This window comes from Pteropus alecto, unplaced genomic scaffold (assembly GCF_000325575.1).
Source record: "Pteropus alecto unplaced genomic scaffold, ASM32557v1 scaffold71, whole genome shotgun sequence".
NCBI lineage: Eukaryota > Metazoa > Chordata > Mammalia > Chiroptera > Pteropodidae > Pteropus > Pteropus alecto.
This window is the reverse complement of record NW_006433024.1, coordinates 12,529,760-12,541,676: the sequence shown is the minus strand read 5'-3', so window position 1 is coordinate 12,541,676 and position 11,917 is coordinate 12,529,760. Positions and strand designations below refer to the sequence as shown.

General features: G+C 45.4%; 1 protein-coding gene across 1 annotated transcript in view; it reads right to left on the bottom strand.

Annotated features, from left to right (window-relative positions):
* Positions 1-11,917, bottom strand: part of PRR5L (proline rich 5 like) — a 68,594-nt gene that overhangs the window by 13,044 nt on the left and 43,633 nt on the right. Inside the window, exons 5-6 of the mRNA XM_006908037.3 lie at positions 7,603-7,660; positions 3,015-3,106 (exon numbers count right to left, since the gene is read on the bottom strand). Coding sequence (XP_006908099.1) covers positions 3,015-3,106; positions 7,603-7,660 — 150 coding nt within the window. The remainder of the gene's footprint in view (positions 1-3,014; positions 3,107-7,602; positions 7,661-11,917) is intronic.

Sequence of the window (11,917 nt, the reverse complement as noted above, 5' to 3'; positions counted from 1 at the left end):
CTGGCCCTGGAGGACAGAAGAGGCAGGGTCGAGAGGCAAGATTTCGCTGGATCTGCCGCCAAGCACATAGGGTTCAGAGCACCTAGGACGGGGCAGGATGAGTAGTCTCGAGGCCTGGGGGGGCTGTCAAAGAATCAAAGACTTGGCCCCTATCTTTGAGAATGAAAGCTTCGTTTAAGATAAGGTGTATCTCAACCTGCCTAAATGAACCAAAGATGATACAAGACTTATATAATGGGGGCCAGGGTGTCACAAATGCCGTGAGTGGTCAGGAAAAAGGAAGAGAGAAGAAGATGGGGAGAAACAGGAGAAAAGATCAACTCCACCGCCCCACATTCAAGGCTGCTTCCTCGACTTCATCCATTAAATATTTGAGCACCTATCCTATGCCAGGCAAAGGAGGAAAACGTGGGACCTGTTAGACTCTTATATAAACACAAGTAACTTAGGAAGGAAAATAGCTGAGAAAGTAGAAGGAAAGTAAATCATTCAACCATGTAGGGTGGGGACAAAGAAAAGAATAACCAATAATCTTAAGAACTGGCACTTATTAAGCTCTGACTATGTGCTACACATGATCTTAAACACTCTTGATGTAAGACACATGTTCAATCCCCACAACTACCCTTTGAAAGAGGTGCTATTATAAAATTCACTTGGCAGATGAAAACGCAGAAGCCCAGAGTAACAGTATTTTACCCAAGGTAGAGCTGGATTGCAAACTTAAACTATTTGATTTTAGAGCTCCCGAAGTTCCCCAAAACAGAAAAGGGAAGGAGGGCCATTTCCCAGACCCTTTTTTGCACGTGCTAAAAATGGGTTGCTCTTGGCAGAGTCAAAGATATCACTAGGGAATACCCTACCAAATAGGACTGGGTTTCCCATCCTTCGAGGCTACCAAGATTTAAGGAAGTCTTGCATTTCCTATAACTCCTTAGAAACAAGGGCAAGAATGGCTTGGCCATCTCTGCATCCTCCCTATCCCAAGAGGCACACACAGTACCACCCACACCTTTCGGGCTCAGTTCAACCACTCCCTCTGTTTGCCTTCCCTGACCACCTTCAGTGCCAGTGGTTCTTCCCCCATCCCGAATTTTCCAAAGTCCTACAGTTTCTATTTTTTGCACCACGTCCCAGCTCTTGGCACTGACTGTCTGTCTTTTAAGTATCTATGCCTTCACTTCATCTCTAGCTCTTTCATTGCATAAGGTAGAAAAATAAAGGCAAAGTTCCATACTCTTGAACATAGGAGGCGCTCAAAACCACATCTGTCCAACAAGGAAGTAGGTCTCATATAGACACTTAAACACACGAGGAGCTGTGAGATGGATCAAGCCGGACTAACAGACACCTCAGGGGGTGTTACTACCAGTAGCGAGAACCCCTAAGTCAGCAGTTCTCAGTGTGAGGTGTCTGGACCAGCAGCGGCAACAGCACTTGGGAAATTGGGGTGGGGGTGGACAGGCGTGATAACAATTATTGTTAGATTTTACAGTGTTTCAAGAAAAGCAAGGCAGTGCCGTCCTCAGACCTGCGTGGGCTTACGCCTGGATCAGAGCCTAAGAGGGCCCCTCTTGTCCCTTCGATGATTGTCCCACCCACATCCCTACTCCCCATTCTAAACCCATCTAGGTACCCACACCTGGGAATTCCCTGCCCAAATAGTCTTATGAGAGACCTGGGACTGCACACCCCGTCCAGCAGAGTTGCCAAATAAAACACAAGATAGCCAGTTAAATTTAAATCATTTTAAAGTTTATGTCCCAAATACTGCATTATTCATGTTTATCTGAAATCCAAATTTAACTCAGCATCCTGTATTTTCATTTGCTAAATCTGGCAACGCTACCTCCCAGGCCTGTCTTCTTGAGACGCACTGCTGGCTGAGGACTGACTATAATAGGGCAGGGAGAAGCCCGCGGGCACGGGGGCTGAGCTGTCCACGTACATGCTATCAGTCTTCTCTCAGGGATGCAGGATGGAGCTGAGGATGGGACAAAAAGAGCAGCGGGCCACAGGCCAGAGGCTTCTACCAGAATTGTTAGGGGCAGGCCCGAAATGGAAAATGAACTCTGTAGGCATAACCTCCCAATTTTCAAATCTTTGACATATATTTAAAAGAATTCTGAATTCCTTTAAAACACCATTCAGAGTAAACAAAGTACCTTTGTACAAGGGAATTCCTACTGTTGCTAATGGCTGTTACTGCTGTGCCCCACGCCCACACTTCGACAAAGCCCGATTAGATACAAGGCCTTAACCACAGACAGACCCGTGGGACAGGGAGCACACAGCAGCACAGGTGTGTGATAGACACACATAGTTTGGAGAGAAAGGCCTCCTGGTCAACCTGCCGTAGGGGGTACCCATTCTGAGCTGGCGCTGACCGGTCCTGCAGGAGGGTAGAAGGAAATCAACACAAGTGGTAGAATGAGCTGAGGTCACGGACACAAAAGAGATGCCGCTCACCTTTTAGTCTAAATTCCTCATTTTGCAGGAGATGAATGGGAGCTACATTCAGAGAAGCAAGATGAGTTTGCCCAAACCCAGCTACGGATTCCGAGTCCAATATTCTTTCTGCTACACTGTCTTCGAGAATCTCTTATGGAAGGCAAGGGACATTTTTCCTTTCCCACAATCTTGGAGCAACAGGAAACTTACTTAAAAACTGTGCTTCAAAGAAAAGAGGAGGGGGAAGAAAGGGAAAAGAAAGAAGTCTTTACCTACTTCCAAAAAGTAAGAAGCAAACCACTCTGAGAATATACAGACACGCTCTAAACCAAGAGTGTGATGAGGGCCTACAAATTGTTACTTATGTGGGGCCTCTTCTTTGCTTGAGATTAGATGCTAAATATAGAACCAGAGAGCCCCCGCAAAGATCTCCGTGGTCCTTAGCCAACTCAGGTGCCCAACCTCTTGGTTCTCCCCCATTCACCAGGAGGCCCCAGGTGGCACAGGCCAAGGAGTAAGACAAATTGCTGAGGCCGGCAGAAGGCCATTCCAGTGAGACTGACCTGAACTGGATAAAATATTGCCTGCAGGGTGGGGAGAGTCTCAGTGAAGAAGTGGTCCCAGACTTCAGCCAGAACCTCAATGCGATTTTCACCTACACGAGGGCGAGAAGATGGGAGGAGAGAAAGAAAGAAAAGAACTTGTCATTACTTGCAGGAAAGGCCAGAAGACAGTTCCATGTCAAATGAATCACGGGGAAGGGGCGGGGGCGGGGGCCGTGCAGCCAAAGGAAGCTCAATATCTACATTTGTTTGATCTGTAAGGTGTTACTACAGTAAATATGGAATTGGATGAGAAGACGCAGCTGAAAATATGCCCGCTATCCCCCAATCCAGAAAAGGAAGCTGAATTTTGAAAATCACATAATTGCTATCATCACAAGAATGGCTACAACATCATCAGTCATTGCGCTAAACTACTTATCTGTAAGACATCTCATGAGTAGACTACTATCCCAGTTTACAGGCTCAGAGAGGTCGAGTATCTGGCTCAGAGTCACATAGCTAGAAGTCAGAGCTGGGATTCCAGGACCCATGCTCTTGACCAACATAATCCAGGAAGATCACGTGCATAGTTATATATTGGTTTCGTTTTTTTTTTAAATCACTAAGACACTCGCTTTTTATTCTGGATTTGAGCTGTCAGTTGAGGGAGGTGGAAAGACAGCCTGGAAACTTGTCACCTCTACCCACTTCTTTATAGTAACAGCGAGGGCAGCCTTCTCTGACATGGTACCTGCAAAACACAGGACCCATCTCCCGACGTGGTGCTTAGGATCAGGCACCTCTAGGATCAGGAGCCATGGCTAAGCGTCACCCTCAGGCTAGATGTGCAGGGGTCATCTAGCCTGATGACCCTAGAAGGCTGTGTGCGGGACTCTGCAGCAGCGGGAAAGGTAGGCGCCGGCAGAGAGGGGCCCGCAGGGTGGCTCCTGTTTAATGACCTAGATAACAGAGCTGATCGGGCTCTGTGCTCATCTGAGGCAGAGAAACTGGGTCAGCATAGATCAGACACTGAGAAACGCATCTGGCAGAACAGTGTCAGTTCCGCTGAATGGACATAGAAAGATTCATTTAGCATCTCCTGTTAATTTAATGGACAATAAAAGCAGTGGCTGGGAGAGAGAACAGAGCAAGGGCATGACTAGCAGATTTTGAAAGATCAGAGTAAAATACACTGGGGGAAAGGGCAAACCCATAGCACTCTCTACTTTCCCCCATAAAACGCTAATGGCACTTTGTTGGAATTGCTTATTTTACTCCTCTGTCTCCACTAGAATGGCAGTGAGTGCATGAGCCCTGTCTGTCCTGCTCATCGTTACATCTCTAGTGCTTAGCACAGTGTCAGACACATTGCTAAATAAATTTTTAGAGATCTCTGAGTGAATAAATGACATGTATTAAATGTACAGGTTTTTGCAGATGCTAGTGCTGGTGAGTGGAAGTAGGTTACCATTTAATGCAAATACGGGACAGGACAGAGCAGGACTTACCAGTTAGTTCTAACACGCTCCTTTGTTTAGATAATGAAAACCTCCATAATGTGGGCAAACTGGCCAGTGAGAGTCTGTTTCCTTCTATGTCTTCATCTTACTCCGTGTTCCCCTCAGCCTTTGGGACCTCAACATGTGAATTTTATTTCAGTCCCTCACACTCACCATGCTTATCCGTGCCACAGGGCCTTTTCACGTGCTAGTCCCTTTGCCCAGACTGTAATTTGCCTCCCCTCTTTGCCAACCTAAATCTGTTTATCTTTCTAGTTTCAGCTCCAGTATCGCTTCCACAGGAAAGTCTCCCCATTGGTCAAATCCTCCTACTGTGGATGGTATTCTTAGTATGTGTCCTGTTTGCAGTTTTATACTAGGTGATGATTTGATTGATATCTGTCTCCACTACCAGGTTTCAAGCTCCACAAGGGCCTTTACTTCTATGATGGTTCTGTTCAACTTTGCTAGGTGTCCCCAGCATCTAGCAAAGTACCTGATATATAGTAGATAATAAATGTTTGAATGAATCATTCACCATCCTGTTTTCAAACATAGGCTATGCTAGTTCACTTCAGGGAGGAGTTGAGAGAGTCAAAAGGACCATCTGAAATGTTAGGTCATCCTGAGACCTCAAACTAAGGTGAACCCCGACACTTGGATAATGTACCTCAAAGGAGAAAAGGCTCTTCCAGCTCCTTTATTGATGGCCCTTAGCCTAAGCCTTCTATTACAAAGATAAGCAGAGGCCCTCTGGGCCTGAAGGAAGGGAAGGAGAATCCTGCAGGGCAGTTCTGATGCCTATGTGCTCCTCTTCACTACCAAGACAGAAAGATCATTGGCACATGAGGTAATTCTTCAACCGGGCAGCAAGGAGGCGCCTCTCCTGGGAACCGAGGTCTAATTGCTGGCTGCAAACTTCAGAGAGTAATGAAGGTTTTGGAACATGTTCAGAGAAGAACGTCAGACAGACACAGACTAACAAAACAGGGTAACCCCAGGGAAGAAAGAGTTAAAGGAAAGAGATGACTTCACCTCTAGAGGCAGCCCACAAGTCAAAGATGAAGCTCCCTGCAAAGATGAGGGAGGTTTGGATGGAAGGTTCTAGATGACTATCTTATAAAACTCCACTAATGTGCCATGAGAGTTTAGATCACTAGAAGTATATAGAATAGGTATGAGAAACTTCTTTAAAGTCAAGGTCACTAAAGCTATAGAAAAAATGACTGAGAGTCACATGGTATGTCCCACAAAAGAGCAACACATGGATATGAGCTGCCTCTGCCTTTTCTGCAGCCATAAAGGTGGGGCGGGGTGGTGGGGGGAGTATGTGTATCAGCAAACAGGTCAATAAAGTTTGCTCAGCGATAGGATGGATCATATCAGTTGTTTCCAAACTAGATTTTATAGCAACAGAATGCTTTTATCTAAACAAAATCTTTCTTGGAGCTGTAATACACAAAATAAAGTACTAATGTTCTGGCTAAAGATGTGAAAGACCCTTAAAGGTTCCCTACATGCGCCTCCACTGTGCACAAAGGGCCCCCACATCCCAGAACTAGAGGGATTCAGAGAGAACACCCGGCCCACACGCTCCAGCCACATCTGGGGGCTGAGGCACAGAATCTTGGATGACCCCTGTTTCCCCATCTAGCTCCATTTCTGAGTTTTCGCTCTGAATGTACCTATGTTGCGTGTCACTTGAGTGAGAGACATTCCACTTTCCTTTTTCAGGGCATTCGAATCTCTGGTTTTGCTCAGTATCTTTTTCATAAAGCTGATTTTTTTCCACATTTCCAGGAACATGTAATAATTGCCCAAATGACTTACAGACAAATCATGTAGCCAGAGACCAAGTTTCCTTTTCTTCCCTTTCTTAGGCCACCACCTTCTACATCTGTGTACTAGCCTGCCACCAAAATGCAAAAGGGCCACTTAGTTCTCACCAAAGCAAGTTACTTACAAATAAGGCCTTGGGTTAGTGGATACTTAGAAGGTTGGAAAATCTTAGCATAGATATATTCCAAGGAAACAAGATTACAGGTTCAGTCAGCTCTCAAATAGAGGTTAATTTCTAACCTTTATTCTCCCAAAGGTTTGGTGAGCACTTACTGTATGCTGCTGAACTTTCCAGGGTCGGTTTCTCATTTTTCTTCCGACTTTGTCTTTCTAGAAGCCACTTCACTAGACGCCAGTCTCTTTCCCAGGGAATGGAGTTAAAAAGGGATGACCTAATGCCTGTTAAGTCTCAGTCTAGAAGTAAGTTTGACCTACAGATAGAGGTCTCTAGGCTAGAGTAGAAAAAAATAAAGACAGAACCAGTTTGCATACCTACTACGTGCTGGGTACGGTGCTATGTCACTTATACACTTTACCCTCCCTATAATCCCTACCCCCATTTGATTATTTTAAAGATGATAAAAACCAAGACTCAGAGAAACTAGAAACTTGACCAAAGTCACTGAAGAAGTTAGGCGGCAGCTAAGATCAGGATCCACTTGGATGAGAGCTGACAGGAGCCCCTGATAGACTCATGGGGTTGGCTGATTCTGGCCTCTGGTCCCATCTCCCATCTCCACTCACTGCCTTTTTATCTTGTCGTATGGGCCCTAAGATCTTTTAAAGCCAGAACATTTTCCTTTGCCTATCAAATCATATACCCTTAAGTGGGTGTCTGCTTAGCCTAATGTTTCCCAAATGCACAGGCCTCCTGTCATGTATGACCACGAGAATATGACAGAGGCCAGTAGGAAATAGCCTGGATCCGAATGGACCAGAGGGAACACCATGGCAGGATCTGCAGTATAATTTATCCCTATGAAGGAGACCACCAGCACATATCCCATGGTGGAGGGAGGGGAGAACTCTTAATGAGGTCCCCAAAAAGACCACCCCAATTCCACTTCATTTTTCAAAACACAGTTCTAACTTGCAATGCCATGAATGGCCGACTCAAATCGAAATGCTGCCGCCTAGGTGGAGAAGAAACCGACAGGGTGAATCAGCCACTTGGAGCCGGCCGCTTTTGGACAGAAGCACTTCAGCTCCCCAAACATCAAAGGCTGAGTCACAGGGACCCCGTTCTGTGAGGGCAGCCTTGTACTTGCCTTCACACAGCTTAATCTTCTCCTCCACAAACAGCAGTCCTTTTGCAAGAAGCTGGTTCTGCCAAAAGAGAACAAAAAAGCACAAGAGTTGGGCCAGTTCACAGCTGACAACCCTCTTCCACTTCCAGCAGGAGAGAGCACGGAGCTCTGGGCGCTCGCATGCTCGTCATGCCTCCAAGTGGAAGAAGACGTTTGTCCTCTTGGAAGGCCAGCTTCAGAAGACAGTGAGACATCCCATAGGAAAAGAGTGAGACAAGAACCAAACCCAGCACTCACCCCCGTCCCCGCAACCATGGAAGAGGCATGCCACAAGCTTGGCTGAATTCTGTGGATGGACATTGACACCTGATATCTTCCAAGCCCTTAATCTAAACTCAGAAGTAAAAGCGCTGAGGAGATGGGAAATTATACAGAAATAATAGATTTTTTTTTTAAAAAAGAGATAAATTTAGGGTTCCTCTCACTGGCTTGTAAGAGATTGCATGCAAAACCTTAAGCAGCAGTGAGTGTGTGTCAGCCAGGGGGCCTGTGCACAGGAAAATTATGGGAATGGTAAGATTAAGTCTTTTTGCAACTGCAACTCACGATTGTTAAGCATTCTGTGTATATCTGAGGGTTTATATCCTTCATCTCATTTAATCCCAAACCTCCCAATAATCCTATCAGGTCGATGCCATTACCCTTACTTTAGTGATGCTCAGTGAAGAGTTTTGCTCACAGGAGACAGAGCAGGTCTTCGCAACTCCAGAAGCCATGTTCTTTCCATACTCCTTTGCTGCCTTCTGGCAAGTCTTCCCACCCAGACCCCTTCCTTCCCTTGAAAGGCTACATCTGGTCCCATAAGGCACAGAGCAGCCTCTCTGCGAGTCACAGAAGCTCACAGAGCACGAGTGGGCTGGTGCCTCTTCACTCACCTCACACTGTTAGATTATCATTACCATAGGCCTATGCTTATGGGGTAGGGAGGCTGAAGGTGATATATACCCTACAAAAATATTCTATGCATTTCTTAACCCTGTTACACAGTGCTGAACAGAGCATGCATGGTCGAGTGGAAACAACTGGGTATCAGACAGGGGAGAGGGGTTCAAGTCCCAGTTCAGCCACATTCTAGCTGTGTGATCTTGAACTTAATTTCCCTGAATCTTGAGTTCCTCATCTGTAAAATGGTATCATACCAACAATATCACAAAGTTCTTAAAAGAATTAGTCATTGTAACCACACACAGTATTTTATGTCCTCGGTGATCAGTGGTCATGGGTACTGATGATGATAGCTACTCTCTTTGCCTAACTCTCTTCATAAAAGGAGTGGGAGGTAGAACCTGTAATGAATGGGCCTACATCAAAAATATTAAAATATTTCATCAAAGGTACTGTCACATTTCTGTGACTAATACACATACAGCAAATTTCATAGGCCCTACTAAAATTCACAAGATATGATCTACTTTTAAATAATGGTCATCATTTAGTTTCAAGATGGCAGACGGAACCTCAAATCAAAGTGAGAATGGCATCTCACAGGAGTACACTAACTTGGTTAAAGAAAAAAAATCAATTCCTTTACAAAGAATTATGGAATGGACAAGTAATTAAGGTGGAACCCTGTGTTTTCTACCATCTGGCCAAGCAAATGAATTCCAGCAGCTTCTGGCTCAGAAAGCAAGAAAACACCACAGCATCAAATTTAGACTATCAAAATCAAGACGTCGAGAGTTCCTAAGTCTGTTGACATTTTCTGCATTTGACAAAAATCACTTTGTATGTTTCTTAAGGGGTAAGCTTTAAAAAATGGCCTAGGCTCTCCTTCCTTCTCCTTTCTAGTTCTTCCTACTTCAAGGAGACATTTGGGAAAATTTTTTTTTTTTCAAAGAAAAGGAGATATTTGTGTATTATGGAGAAATAAAAAAGAAAACATTCTTTTTAAAGTTCTCATGATACACAGCATCGAAATTCTATAGCTTGGACCAAAGTAAGAGTAATGAAAACTTGGGGTTAAAAGGGGCCTTACTGATCATCTAGTCCTTCTCCCCTCTTCCCAGTCCTGTGGTCAAAATTAAATGGTTCACTCACAGTTTTGATGATACTTGAGTGGACCCATTTTCCAGGGAGCTACAGTACCTTTCAAAAGCATCTTGAAAATTCTTAAGACTCCTGGGATTTTGTAGATTTTGTTCTTATTTTACAGGTGAATAAACTATGGCTAGAAGTGGGGTCTCTGTCTCTTATTGATGGAGCACAAGCTGTAAGAGAAGGATCTTTTGGGTCAGCTTAGCCCACAGCCCCATCATCTACTCAATGGAGCTGTGCCCCATCTTGCATGCTCAAACCCTTAACTATGACCTGCCTTTCCACTCTTAGCTGATTGGCCTGGTTCCTGCCTGCTACCTGACCTGGTTCTCAAACAGAGCCAATAATCTTCCCTCCTAGGAATCTACAGTCACTATGTTCCAAAAGGTCCTGCATTCCTAAGGGCCTTGCACGTGGGGTTTAATGTTCTGCAGCTGCCATCTTCACTTCTTAGTACCTTTGACTTTGTGTTTTGTAAGTAAAGTCTGATGGGGCAAGAGAACATGCACTGGGGGCTTGAGGCCTCAGTTTACTTGTGGGCATGCCTCCCACCACCTCAGGCACCTGCTCCACTCCCCCTGATGCCTGGCTCTGTGGGGTCTCCCCGACCTTGGCCTACTACTGCAGTCATCCTAATCCCAAGGTGGTGACAGGGTTGTGTCGGTGGGGGTCCAGGCACTAGTGTGTATGTGGGGGAAGGGTTTGGGCATGAGCCCTGAGCATCCTGGGGAAAGGCGTGGCACAGCCCTCCCTACCCTGGACTGAGAGTGCCCTGGTGCACGTGCTGGTCACTCAGTAGGGGTCTCTCGACCACCCAATCTATGTACCCAGACTGTGGAGGTTACACTCTCCTGGAGGTTTCCTGTTCACCATGGGGGGTGGCAGCAGGCCCATGGGAAGGGGCCACGTTTTCATTTTACACTGGGCCCTGCAAATTATGAAGCCTGTCGCTGGTCACTTCACCTAAGGACATACCAACTGGATATCAGGGGGACTTAAGGCTGCTGAGACCTAAAAAAAAATAGAAAGAAAGAAAGAAAACCAGCCTTGGCTCAAGCACCTATTTTGCATTGTCTTTCTAAGAATCTATTCTCTCCAGACCTCACCTCACAGTATCCCAGACCAACAAATGCCTGACTCTGGAAGTGCTGGGCAATGTCTGCTGTGGGGCAGAGGAGACAGGGCTGTATTCTCACAGAGCTGGAGAAGAAATGACTTTTCTCTTGTCCTACTTCCTGCTCGATGGTATCAACCCCTCCACCTCCCCAACCCCAAGGCTTCAAGCCAAAAAAAAAAACCAGTTACATTAAGTAGCAGCCACCTAGAAAATGATTTGGGACTTGGATCTGGCCCGTTGTTACTTAAAGCACCCCCCTCCACCCCGTAAATGAACTTAGACATGGAATACACAGCACTTTTATGAAGTGGCAGAGGAGCGTGGAAATGAAAAACAGCTGACATATCCACTTTTTCTAAGACATCGAAAAATGGGCTGCCAACAGAAAAATGAGGTTCGGCTAGGAAAAATGCAAAAAACGAGGATGTCTGGGGAAGGCATCCAAAACCACCCAGTCTTCAGTGAGTTGGAAAGACCCAGCTCTTCCCGGGTAATCACAGCGGGTGGGCAGGAGGAGCAGAGAGGGTGTGTGGTTGTAGGGTGAGGGCTTGTCAACAGCACTCACCTCTTATCAAGCAGGCACCTCCTCAACCCAGCCACAGGGACTCCAGGGAACAAGGAACCAACAAGCTAGGCGGCAGAGAGAGATGCCACCTACCTCCATCTTCCCAAAAGGAAGAACTTTCCACTCGGTAGGCATTCTGTAATGCTAAGCTGCTAGCCTCCTGTCACTTCTAATGCTTTAGCACTAATGATGATAATGATAATAAGAATGACAGTAGACTTATTTGTTTTTACTCTTTGTCAGCCAGCGAATTATACCCTGTTCATGCATTATTTCATTTTACATTTGCCACAATCCTATCCCCTTTTTACAAGTGAAGAAACTGATGCTCAGAGAAGCAACAGGCACATGTGAGACCAGAATTTGCACCCACATTGGCCTGACTCCAAAGCCATGTCTTTCCCTCAGGATAATCCTATGGTTTACTTTAGTAGTAGTAGTAGTAATAATAATAATGATGATAATGATAATAATAATAATAATACCTAACATTTTTTAGGTTTTTACTATGTTCTGGCTACTGTGCTAAGCATTTTCATGCATTATCTTGCCCTCTTAAT